Consider the following 13333-nt stretch of genomic DNA (forward strand, 5'->3'; position numbering starts at 1 on the left):
CCACAGGAACCCTCGGTTTAGTAACCCCTTTACTGCCATTCACCTCCCAGACTCAGCACCAGGCACAGCACCCTCCAGAAAAGTCAGTGAAAATAGTACCGGGGAAGGATGTCAGGAAGGCTGCTGTTTTAGTGTTGGCTTTAATGAGCAGAGCTGAGAACTCATGGTGTAAACACCAGCCCTATGTGAGGCACTTTTGGGGTCAGGTGCTGCGATGTGAGCTTTTGCCAGAGGCTGGCAGGGGCAGAGGAGGGTTGGGGTGGGGCTGGGGCTGGACGGCTGTAAACTGTGACAAGCTCAGAGAAAAAGTGGGACAGTGTCTTCCTGGAGCAGGGAGGGCTGGTCAGAGGGTACAGGCTCCCTGAGGAAGGAGTGGCATTCTCTGCCAACAAGGTCTAGAGGGGCCCAAGACTGAGCCCTTGTAGAGGGCCCATCAGGACAGCAGGGGCAGGGTCTGCAGAGGTAGTGGGAGCCCTTGGAATGCTCCATGAGGTCCTACTGGCCTGGTGGGCCTGGAAAGGGGTCATTTCTCTTAGCTGTGTCTGCAAACAGATGAGGGGTCCCTGTGACAGCCCAGAATGGGCTTCATTGGACAGCCAGAATGAAGGGACCTGAGTGGGTAGCACTGAGCCCACATTATGACATCTCAGACATCTGAGCCAGGAGAGGATCTGGACCAGAAATGAGTACACGATCTCGGATCTGGGCTTTGATGGAGGACTGCGAGAGAGAAGTTCTAGAGTATCCCTGGCCACCTGTGTAGACTGAAGCAGATGTGTTCTGCCAAGCAGAACCAGGGCTGTGGCTCAAAAGTAACATAGATGGCAGCAAAAAACACACCAGGTATGTGAGTGGAGGTGGGAGATGGAGAGGACCTCACAGCTCCATGCTCCCCAGAACCCTACCTTGTTCCAGACCTGCTCACTGCTCTCTGAGGAACTTCCCACAAAGGACTGACGCCTGCCACGCACACCAGAAGTGTACCCCCACAGTGCTCCAGGGCCTGAGGGTAGGAAGGAGGCATAGAGGGCCAGGGTCAGGAAGCAAAAGGAAGTTTCTGCTGCAGTGGGAGGTGACCACTGTTAGATGGCCCTGGGGCTGTGCCTGCATTAATTCCAAGGCACAGAATAACACCAAGTGAGGATGGAGAACAATCTCTCCCCATGAGACTCAAAACATCTCTCTGTCCAGGCCTGTGGATCTGTTTAAGGGGATCTTGAGCCCCTAGAGTGTCCAGCTTCCAGCACATGGCTGGCTTTAATCCTGTGCTGGTAGGTGTGTTGGGGGTTTTTTTGTTTGTTTGTTTGAGACAGAGTCTCACTGTGTCACCCTCGTTAGAGTGCCATAGCATCACAGCTCACAGCAACCTACAACTCTTGGGTGTAAGCAATTCTCTGGCCTCAGCCTCCCAAGTAGCTGGGACTACAGGCACCTGCTACAACACCCGGCTATTTTTTGGTTGTAGTTGTCATTATTGTTTGGCAGACCCAGGTTGGGTTCGAACCCACCAGCTCCAGTGTATGTAGCTGACACCCTAGCCGCTGAGCTATAGGCACCAAGCCTGGTCATGTTATGGTTTTAAAATAATCATTGCCCTTCCTTTCACCCCCGGACCCTCTCCGTGGCTTCAGCCACTCCCAGTCCTTGGCCCTACTGACACACACTCAGCCCCTTCCCTGCAGCACGGCCACAGTCTGATTCTGCTGCTTCTGGCCACTGACCACCACATGGGCCTGTCCTGGGCCACGTGCCAGGCGATGGTGAAGCCGATCCTGAGGACAGCGATACAGAGTACAAGTCAGCAGCAAGTGCTAAGGATATTCAGGCAGCCTATGGAGAGGGCTGTCTTGAGGAATGAGGGCTCCTGCCAACATCCATGTGAGTAAGCCACCCTGGAGGTGGATCTACCAGCCCCAGACAAATCTTCCCAACTTAAAGCCATTTGGATACTGAAGACCACTAACCCAATATACCTGAAGTCAAGAAAGAGGTATCAATTAGAAACACAAAAGGATGCAAGAACCAGTTGTAAGATATTAACAGCCCCAATAAATGTGAACAAATTGAATTAATTTATTAAAAAAGAAGAGTCTTGAATCAGGCCAGGCCCCTGCCCACGCTGTCTACTTTCCCTGCATGGGGCCCTGCAGCAATTCCTGCCGGGGACCCCTGGAGGCACAATCACCCTCCCGGCCCCCCAAGAGGAGGAAGAAGAGATACCTGCGGCATGACAAACCTCCCTACACCTACTTAGCCATGATCGCCTTGGTGATTCAGGCCGCACCCTCCCGCAGGCTGAAGCTGGCCCAGATCATCCATCAGGTCCAAGCGGTGTTCCCCTTCTTCAAGGACGACTACGAGGGCTGGAAAGACTCCATCAGGCATAACCTCTCCTCCAACCGATGCTTCCTCAAGGTACCCAAAGACCCAGCGAAGCCCCAGGCCAAGGGCAACTTCTGGGCTGTGGACGTGAGCCTGATTCTGGCAGAGGCCCTGCGGTTGCAGAACACGGCCCTGTGCAGGCGCTGGCAGAATGGAGGCACACATGGAGCCTTCGTCAAAGACCTGGGTCCCTATGTGCTGCACGGTCAACCCTACCGGCCTTCTGGTCCCCCGCCTCCCTGCGAAGGCTTCAGCATCAAATCCCTGCTAGGGAACCCGGGGGAGGGGGCATCCCTCAGGCCCAGGCTGGTGCCACAGACCAGCACAGCCCTGGGGGGCACAAGGAATAACAGGGAGGAGGCAGTACCTAGTCTTCCCCTGCCCTCCTGTGAAAGGCTCCTGTGGCCCCTCTGTCCCCTCCCAGGGCCCACGACAGAGGAGGGGCAGACTTCCCCCAAGGGAGCCATTGGCCCCACTATCCTCTCCCCAGAGCCCAGAGCCTGGCCCCTCCACTTAATGCAGGATACACCAGCCCTCCGGGGGCTATCCAATGGGGGACACAGGCCCTCCCTTTGGGGACAGCTGCCCACCTCCTACTTGCCCATCTATGCCCCCAATGTGGTTGTCCCCTTGGCACCACCACCACCCTCCTGTCCCAGGTGCCCATCTTCCACCAGCCCAGCCTACTGGAGGGTGACCCCTGAAACTCCACGGGCCCCAAGGCTGCTCTGGGATCTAGATGCCTTCTTCCAAGGGGTGCCCCCTAATAAAAGCATCTATGATGTGTGGGTCAGCCAGCCTCGGGACCTGGCTGCCCCCACCCCCAGCTGGCTGGTCTCCTGGCACAACCTATGAGGCTCCTGCAGCAAGGTGGCTGCTCCCTCCCACCCGCCAGCTCACTGATGGGAACCAAGGCCAGGAGAGTGTCTTTGGCCACAGCAATCTCAAAAACACCAGGACCAGCCTTGCTGGAGTCCACAACGTTTATTGGACTACTCCACAGGTGGTGCGGCCCAGCAGTCACTCAGGCCTCTGCCTTGGCCCTGGAGGCAGGGATGGCAAAGAAGGGAGTAGGGGTTAGCCTGGAACAGTCCTTCCTGGCCCCACCTTCTCAGGCCATCTCCCATCCATCCACCTATCCCTCTCCCATCATCTGTCACCTCCCTACCCTGGCTCCAGGCTGGGGGAGGGAGAGCCTAACAGGGGTCTAGCCTGAAGTCCTGTCTTCTCTCAACCGTCTGGGAAGGAGGTAGCACCTTTTGGGGGAAAGGGGTTAGGGAATAAAGACATGGTGGGGAGAGACAGATAACAGTAAAGGAATTTGCAACATTTAAAAAAAAAAAAAAGAAGAGTCTTTCAAATTGTGTTTTGGAAAACAAAGTTATATATAGTTTATAAAAGATATACTTAAGCAAAAAAAAAAACAAGACATTTGAGAACAAAGGAATAGAGAATGATACATCAAGTTGAATGCTAACTCAAAGAGAACAAGTGTAAAAATGTTAAAATCAGAGCAAAATAGAGTTCAAGGCAAAAAAACATTAAAAACGACAATGAAACATACATTTTTTATATTTACAAAATATATACTCCCTCAAAATATTATGTTATGAATCTTTTGGAACCTGATGATGAACTTCAAAATTCTTTTATTTTTTTTTTTTATGGTGAAAAGTTATATATTTAGAATTGGCCAGTTGGACTTGGTGTAGATGATCCCAATTTTGTTGGCAACATCCAAAGCATCATAATCAGGAGCCAGTCGAACATATGCCTTCTTCTCAACATCAGGCCTGATCAGGGTGTTGACCTTGGCCACATCAATGTCATAAAGCTTCTTCACAGCCTGTTTGATCTGGTGCTTATTGGCTTTGACATCCACAATGAACACAAGTGTGTTGTCTTCTATCTTCTTCATGGCAGACTCAGTGATCAGGGGGAACTTGATGATGGCATAGTGGTCAAGCTTGGTTCTCCTGGGGGCCCTCTTCCGAGAATATTTGGGCTGCCTCTGGAATCTCAGAGTCTTTGGCCGCTGGAAGGTGGGTGATGTACGGATCTTCTTTTTTTTGTGGCTGTGGATGCCTTTTAGCACTGCCTTCTTGGCCTTCAATGCCTTTGCTTTGGCTTCCACTTTGGGAGGGCCGGGAGCTTCCTTCTTCGCTTTCAGTGCCATCTTGTGAAAAGAGCCCAAAATTCTTAAATCCCAATTTCAGTAGCTGAATTTTAATACATCTGTATGTGGCATTAACAATTGAAGAGGGTGGTGCCTGTGGCTCAAAGGAGTAGGGTGCCGGCCCCATATACTAAGGGTGGTGGGCTTAACCCAGCCCCGGTCAAACTGCAAAAACCAAGAAAAAAAAAAAATTCAAGAAAAAAAAAAAGAACTATAGCATAATGCAATCAAATAAAAATATAATGTGAGTCACAAATGCAAGCCACATATGCAATTTATTAAAAAATTTGCTAGTAGCCACATTAAAAGACAAATAACAAAACAGATGAAATTACTTTAATACTACCCTGGTTCCCCGAAAACAAGACATCCTCCGAAAATAAGACCTACTTACAAGAAAGATAAGACATCACCTAAAAATAAGACCTAGCGCATCTTTGGGAGCACACCTTAAAATAAGACACTGTCTTGTTTTCAGGGAAACAGGGTATGTTATAAATCTTACACATACAAAATGTAACCATTCAATATGTAATCAACACAAAAATTATTAATATCTCATACTAAGTCTTTGAAACTGATGTGAATTTTACACTTAAATCCTGTCTCAGTTTGGACTGACCACATTTCTAGCACTCAGTAGCCATTATGTAACTACCATATTGGACAGCAAAACTATAGATAATTAAATAATATAATTTTTAACCACATGTCTTTATTAAAAAATTTTTGAGTCTCACTCTGTTACCTCAGGCTAGAGTGCTGTGGCATCAGCCTAGCTCATAGCAATCATGAACCTCTGGGTTCAAGTGACACTCCTGCCTTAGCCTCCTGAGTATGATAATTTTTTTAGTTTTAGTAGAAACAAGGTCTTTCTCTTGCTCCATCTGGTCTCTGAACTCCTGAGCTCAAGGGATCCTCCCCACTTCTGCCTTCCAGAGTGCTAGGATTACAGGTGTGAGCCACCACACCCAAACCCTTACTAAAAATTCTTCAGTTAAAGAGGAAATTAAAACAACTTATAAATATTTAGAAATGGACAATGAGTACATGCCATATTTTTAAGTGTGTTTGATATGGTCAAAGCTATACTCAGAAGAAAAAAAAGCATACATATATGGTTTTAGATACACTAAACAAAAATCATTTAAGATTGAAAATTATAAAAGTAAGTTTTCAAACCAGGAAGCTACCAAAAGAATAGCAAATAAGTTCAAAATGGGAAGGATATAGCAAAAGATAAAGGCAGAAATTATTGAAATTGAAATGAAATTTACCAAAACATCAGAAGTAATTTTCTCTGGATGATAGGGCTTCGAATGTTTGCTTTCCCTTGACTTCCTATTTTTCTTCTTTTACTAGATTTTCTAAGAAAAATATTGCTTTAATAATATAAAAATCCTCTCTTTTAAAAAATGTCCTATAACACCACAGAGGATTTTGAAATATTATCTTCAAATGGCAATATTTATTAAAGTTCCAACAGTAATACCTGTTTTTAAAATTTGAACAAGCTACACACCAGAAATTCAGTAAGCCATATGAAAACTGGACTGTTCTTACATTTCCTGGAAGATTACTATCATCCACATCTGCTGTGGAAACCTCTAGCCACACTTCCTAGACATAGTAATCAGTGGGAGATGTCTAGAAGGACTCCCCTAGGGAGCCCTGACCCAGCCTGAAGCTGGCCTCAGCACTGCCCACTGCTCAGCAAGAGGCCAAAACACTGAGACAGCAGGGGTTACAGCAGAGAAAGTGTTTAATATCACCGGTGTCTTCTAAAGAGATGGGAGAAAGTTCTCAAATCCATCTCTCTGAGAACTGGGGAGAAAGAGGTTGTAAAGATTGTTTGGCAGGCAAAGGGCTAGGCAATGAGGTCTGCTAATTGGCTGGGTTCAGGGAGGAACCACAGGAGTGTAGCCATTGTCTTTTTAGTTGAGTCAGTTCTTGGGTGGGGGTTGCAAGACCAGTTGAGTTGAGAGAGGATACCTGGGAAGGGTGAGGTCTAGGAGAATAGATGTCTTCTCAAGGAGATCCCAAGGATTTACCTGTGAGGCTGTTTAATCAGTCACATGTGTTGCACATATTTTTTTCCAAGTCTATTGTTTGTCTTTAGTTTTATGGTGTCTTTTGCCATATAAAGATGTTAAGTTGTGTAGATAACTATATTTATCTTCTTTCATTTATGAGCTCTGGGTTTCATATCATATTTAGAAATATCTCATTTACTTCAAGGTTATATACCTAAATAATATTATTCTAAATTTTAATTTTGTCATATTTAGGACTATAAATTTTATGAGTTTTGTCATATACATATGACCACATGTGTCAGAGAGCCAATGTGGAGATTCCTCAAGTTGCTAATTATGCCTGTTGTAACTAGACATGTAGGACCTGGGGTGGTCTGTGGAGCAACTAGGCCCACTTTGAGTCATCCCTGAGCTCAGATTCCCTTGATTCCTGACCACTGTAAGCCCCTACTTTAAAAGTAGGCCATGGTCCCCAGCAATTAACTGAGCCAGGGTCTAGTGACCCATGAAAGGTCCAGGTATGGTATCTTCTTTCTCCAATGAATAGTCACCTAGTAAATGATAACAAATGACCAGGTGTGGTGGTTCACACCTGTAATCTTAGGAATTTGGGAGGCTGAAGCAGGAGGATTGCCTGAGGCCAGGAGTTCACACCAGCCTGAGCGAGAGCAAGACTCCATCTCGACAAAAAAAGATAGAGAAATTAGCCAGGAATGCTGGGGCACTCCTGTAGTCTCAGCTACTGGGGAGGCTGAGGCAAGAGAATCACTCAAGCCCAGAAATTTGAGGTTGCTGTGACTTATGATGATGCTGTTGCACTCTAGCCTAGGCAACAGAATGAGACATTGTCTCAAAATAAATAAATAAATAAATGATCACAAATACATTTGAGGAAGGCTTAGAGGAAGATTTATGGAATGTATTTGTGGAAATGATATGGAGTTATCCTTCAAGGAGACTCAGCTTCCCTTCAATTACAGGGTTCTGGATCTATGAATTGACTTAAGTCTGTAAACTGAGTGAGAGATCATGACTGTCCATGGTGATGAGTCATGTCAGATTTTTGACTACTAGTATAGATCAAACAACGCTTTAGTAGGATGCCCATCTATTTTGTTCCTACATACATAGTAATCAATCAGGCCTAGCCAAAGATGTCTAGAAGCCAAGATATTCTGCTAACTGGTATGTCTCTGTGGCTCTTTATAATAGATGCACTTAGCTTGTGTATAGAGGTTATTATTATTATTATTATTTTTTTTTTTTTTCAGTTTTTGGCCGGGGCTAGGCTTGAACCCACCACCTCTAGCATATGGGGCTGGCGCTCTACTCCTTTGAGCCACAGGCGCCACCCCATTTATAGAGGTTAAATGCCATCACTAGGCCTCCGCTACTGGAAACCTATTATCCCCACCAAAATCAGGAAGCCTATCCCAGTGGTGAGTAGCACCACTTATGGTCATACCTAGTCTACAAAGAGAACAATTACAGAGATTTTCAAGGATTCAAGTCCTCCACTCACTGGTGAGGAGTCGGCAGTGATACTAAGATTTCTCACAGAAGTAAATGCTTTCATGTAGTACCAGTCACTGTGATTGGGAATATTAAAAGAAAAGCATAATTGGGTGGATAAACAATAAAATTGGATTTGAGAGATGTTTATTTTGAGATGGCTGAAAGACACCTGCAAGATTATATCCACAGGCAGTGGACTTCAGATAGAAGACTGGTATAAAGATAAGGATCTTGAAGTAATCAGCGTCTCAGTAGCAATAGAAACTCTGAAAATGAACACAGTCACAGGGAGAAATTGTATAGTGAGACAATGATAAGGTCAAGAACATAATCCTGAGGAGGAGCAAGTCATTTTAGAGATAAGCACTGGCCTGGAAAACAAGTTAAGGAGAAATTTTTTTTTTTTTTATTGTTGGGGATTCATTGAGGGTACAATAAGCCAGGTTATACTGATTGCAATTGTTAGGTAAAGTCCCTCTTGCAATCATGTCTTGCCCCCATAAAGTGTGACACACACCAAGGCCCCACCCCCCTGCCTCCATCCCTCTTTCTGCTTTTCCTCCCCCCCAACCTTGTCATTAATTGTCCTCATATCAAAATTGAGTACATAGGATTCATCCTTCTCCATTCTTGTGATGCTTTACTAAGAATAATGTCTTCCACTTCCATCCAGGTTAATACGAAGGATGTAAAGTCTTCATGTTTTTTAATAGCTGAATAGTATTCCAATGTATACATATACCACAGCTTGTTAATCCATTCCTGGGTTGGTGGGCATTTACGCTGTTTCCACATTTTGGCAATTGTAAATTGAGCTGCAATAAACAGTCTAGTACAAGTGTCCTTATGATAAAAGGATTTCTTTCCTTCTGGGTAGATGCCCAGTAATGGGATTGCAGGATCAAATGGGAGGTCTAGCTTGAGTGCTTTGAGGTGCTTCTCCATACTTCCTTCCAGAAAGGTTGTACTAGTTTGCAGTCCCACCAGCAGTGTAAAAGTGTTCCCTTCTCTCCACATCCACGCCAGCATCTGCAGTTTTGAGATTTTGTGATGTGGGCCATTCTCACTGGGGTTAGATGATATCTCAGGGTTGTTTTGATTTGCATTTCTCTAATATATAGAGATGATGAACATTTTTTCATGTGTTTGTTAGCCATTCATCTGTCATCTTTAGAGAAGGTTTATTCATGTCTCTTGCCCATTGATATATGGGATTGTTGGCTTTTTCATGTGGATTAATTTGAGTTCTCTATAGATCCTAGTTATCAAGCTTTTGTCTGATTAAAATATGCAAATATCCTTTCCCATTGTGTAGGTTGTCTCTTTGCTTTGGTTATTGTCTCCTTAGCTGTACAGAAGCTTTTCAGTTTAATGAAGTCCCATTTGTTTATTTCTGTTGTTGCAATTGCCATGGCAGTCTTCTTCATGAAGTCTTTCCCCAGGCCAATATCTTCCAGTGTTTTTCCTATGCTTTCTTGGAGGATTTTTATTGTTTCATGCCTTAAATTTAAGTCCTTTATCCATCTTGAATCAATTTTTGTGAGTGGGGAAAGTGTGTGTCCAGTTTCAGTCTTTTACATGTAGACATCCAGTTCTCCCAACACCATTTATTGAATAGGGAGTCTTTCCCCCAAGGTATGTTCTTGTTTGGTTTATCGAAGATTAGGTGGTTGTAAGATGTTAGTTTCATTTCTTGGTTTTCAATTCGATTCCAAGTGTCTATGTCTCTGTTTTTGTGCCAGTACCATGCTGTCTTGAGCACTATGGCTTTGTAGTATAGACTAAAATCTGGTATGGTGATGCCCCCAGCTTTATTTTTATTACTAAGAACTGCCTTAGCTATACAGGGTTTTTTCTGGTTCCATACAAAATGCAGAATCATTTTTTCCAAATCTTGAAAGTACAATGTTGGTATTTTGATAGGAATGGCATTGAATAGGTAGATTGCTTTGGGAAGTATAGACATTTTAACAATGTTGATTCTTCCCATCCATGAGCATGGTATGTTCTTCCATTTGTTAATATCCTCTGCTATTTCCTTTCTGAGGAGTTCATAATTTTCCTTATAGAGGTCCTTCACCTCCTTCGTTAGGTATATTCCTAGGTATTTCATTTTCTTTGAAACTATGGTGAAGGGAGTTGTGTCCTTAATTAGCTTCTCATCTTGACTGTTATTGGTGTATACAAAGGCTACTGACTTGTGGACATTGATTTTATATCCTGAAACATTACTTTATTTTTTGATGACTTCTAGGAGTCTTGTGGTTGAGTCTTTGGGGTTCTCTAAGTATAAGATCATGTCGTCAGCAAAGAGGGAGAGTTTGACCTCCTCTGCTCCCATTTGGATTCCCTTTATTTCCTTGTCTTGCCTAATTGTATTGGCTAGAACTTCCAGCACTATGTTGAATAGTAAAGGTGACAGAGGACAACCTTGTCTGGTTCCAGTTCTAAGAGGAAAAGCTTTCAGTTTTACTCCATTCAGTAAAATATTAGCTGTGGATTTCTCATAGATAGCTTCAATCAGTTTTAGAAATGTGCCACCTATGCCTATACTCTTCAGTGTTCTAATTAGAAAAGGATGCTGGATTTTATCAAATTCTTTTTCTGCATCTATTGAGAGGATCATGTGATCTTTATTTTTGCCTCTGTTAATATGGTGGATAACGTTTATGGACTTGCGTATGTTAAACCAGCCTTGCATCCCTGGGATGAAGCCTACTTGATCATGATGAATGACTTTTTTGATGATAAGCTGTAATCTACTGGCTAGGATTTTGTTGAGAATTTTTGCATCTATATTCATGAGTGAGATTGGTCTGAAATTCTCCTTTTTGTTTGGGTCTTTTCCTGGTTTTGGTATCAGGGTGATGTTTGCTTCATAGAATGTGTTAGGGAGGATTCCTTCTTCCTCAATTTTTTGGAATAATTTCTGCAGTACAGTAATAAGCTCTTCCTTGAAGGTTTGATAGAATTCTGGAGTGAAGCCATCTGGACCAGGGCATTTTATGGTTGGAAGATTTTTTATTGTTTCTTTGATCTCAGTGCTTGAAATTGGTCTGTTCAGGAGCTCTATTTCTTCCTGGGTAAGTCTAGGGAGAGGGTGTGATTCCAAAAATTGATCCATTTCCTTCACATTGTCAAATTTCTGGGCATAGAGTTTCTGGTAGTATTCAGAGATGATCTCTTGTATCTCTGTGGGATCAGTTATTATTTCCCCTTTATCATTTCTGATTGAGGTTACTAGAGATTTTACTTTTCTGTTTCTCGTTAGTCTGGCCAATGGTTTATCTATTTTATTTATTTTTTCAAAAAACCAACTTCTTATTTCATTAATTTTCTGAATGATTCTTTTGTTTTCAATTTCATTGATCTCTGATTTGATTTTGGATATTTCTTTTCTTCTACTGAGTTTAGGCTTAGATTGTTCTTCTTTTTCCAATTCCATAAGATGGCTTGGAAGATTGTTGATGCACTCTCTTTCTGTTTTTTGAATGTAGGCATCTAAAGCAATGAATTTTCCTCTCAAAACTGCTTTTGCAGTATCCCACAGGTTTTGGTAGCTTGTGTCTTCATTGTTGTTATGCTCAAGGAAGTTAATGATTTCCTGTTTTATTTCTTCCTGCACCCATCTGTTATTCAACAGAAGATTGTTTAATTTCCATGCCTTTGTGTGGGGTCGAGCATTTTTGTTAGAGTTGAGTTCCACCTTTAGTGCCTTATGGTCTGAGAAGATACAAAGTAAAATTTCAATTCTTTTGATTCTGTTGATATTTGTTTTGTGTCCCAGGATATGATCAATTTTGGAGAATGTTCCATGGGGTGATGAGAGGAATGTGTATGCTTTATCTTTGGGATGGAGTGCTCTATAATGGTCCATCAAGCACAGTTGTTCTAGGGTCTCATTTAAATCTCTTATATCTTTGTTTAATTTCTGTTTAGAGGGTCTGTCCAACTCTGTAAGAGGAGTGTTAAAGTCCCCTGTTATTATGGTATTATCAGATATCATATTGCTCAGACGGAGTAAGGTCTGTTTCAAGAATCTGGGAGCATTTAAATTGAGTGCATAAATATTTAGAATTGAAATGTCTTCTTGTTGTATTTTTCCCTTGACCAATATAAAGTGACCATCTTTGTCTTTTTTGACTTTAGTTGCTTTAAATTCACATGAATCTGAAAATAAGATTGCAACTCCTCTTTTCTTCTGAATGCCATTTGCCTGAAAAATTGTCTTCCAACCCTTGACTCAGAACTTTAATTTGTCTTTTGAAGCCAGGTGTGTTTCTTGCAGACAGCAAATGGATGGCTTGTGTTTTTTAATCCAGTCAGCCAATCTATGTCTCTTCAGTGGGGAGTTCAAGCCATTAACATTTATTGAGATAATTGATAAGTGTGGTAGTATTCTATTCATCTTATTTTGTGAGAGTCCATTGCTTAGTTTTATCTTTTGCATCAGTGTGGAGGTTAAGTTCTGTCCTTTAATTTCTGAGTTCTTACTTTGCTGCTGATCCATTGTGGTGGTCAGTGTGCAGAACAGGTTGAAGTATTTCCTGTAGAGCTGGTCTTCTTGTGGCGAATTTCCTCAATGTTTGTATATCCGTAAATGATTTGATTTCTCCATCAATTTTGAAGCTTAGCTTAGCAGGGTACAGAATTCTGGGCTGGAAATTGTTCTGTTTAAGTAGATTAAAGGTAGATGACCATTGTCTTCTTGCTTGGAAAGTTTCATTAGAGAAGTCTGTGGTCACTCTGATGGATTTGCCCCTGTAGGTCAACTGGCGCTTACTCCTGGCAGCTTGCAGAATCTTTTCTTTTGTCTTGACTTTGGACAGGGTCATCACAATGTGTCTTGGAGAAGCTCGGTTAGAGTTGAGGCTACCTGGGGTCCGATATCCCTCTGAAAGCAGTGTGTCAGAATCTTTGGTGATATTTGGGAAATTTTCTTTTATAATATTCTCTAGTATGGCTTCCATTCCTCTGGGGCATTCTTCTTCCCCTTCTGGAATTCCTATAACTCGTATGTTGGAACGCTTCATAAAGTCCCATAATTCTGACAGTGAACATTCTGCTTTCTCTCTCTTCTTTTCTGCCTGTTTTACTATCTGAGTTATCTCAAGAACTTTGTCTTCTACCTCAGAAATTCTTTCTTCTGCATGGTCTAACCTGTTGCTGATACTTTCCATTGCATCTTTAAGTTCCCTAATTGACTGTTTCAGTTCCTTCAGCT

General features: G+C 43.0%; 2 protein-coding genes across 2 annotated transcripts; one reads left to right on the plus strand and one right to left on the minus strand.

Annotated features, from left to right (window-relative positions):
• Positions 1-2105: 2105 nt before the first annotated feature.
• Positions 2106-3237, plus strand: LOC128588403 (forkhead box protein H1-like). Its single transcript, XM_053595177.1, has one exon. The coding sequence runs from the start codon at positions 2137-2139 to the stop codon at positions 3235-3237; it is 1101 nt and encodes a 366-aa protein (XP_053451152.1). The 5' UTR covers positions 2106-2136.
• An 820-nt stretch (positions 3238-4057) lies between these two features.
• LOC128588615 (60S ribosomal protein L23a-like) lies at positions 4058-4558 on the minus strand. Its single transcript, XM_053595514.1, has one exon. The coding sequence runs from the start codon at positions 4556-4558 to the stop codon at positions 4058-4060; it is 501 nt and encodes a 166-aa protein (XP_053451489.1).
• Positions 4559-13333: the final 8775 nt, after the last annotated feature.

The sequence above is a fragment of the Nycticebus coucang genome, chromosome 6 (assembly GCF_027406575.1).
Source record: "Nycticebus coucang isolate mNycCou1 chromosome 6, mNycCou1.pri, whole genome shotgun sequence".
Lineage (NCBI taxonomy): Eukaryota > Metazoa > Chordata > Mammalia > Primates > Lorisidae > Nycticebus > Nycticebus coucang.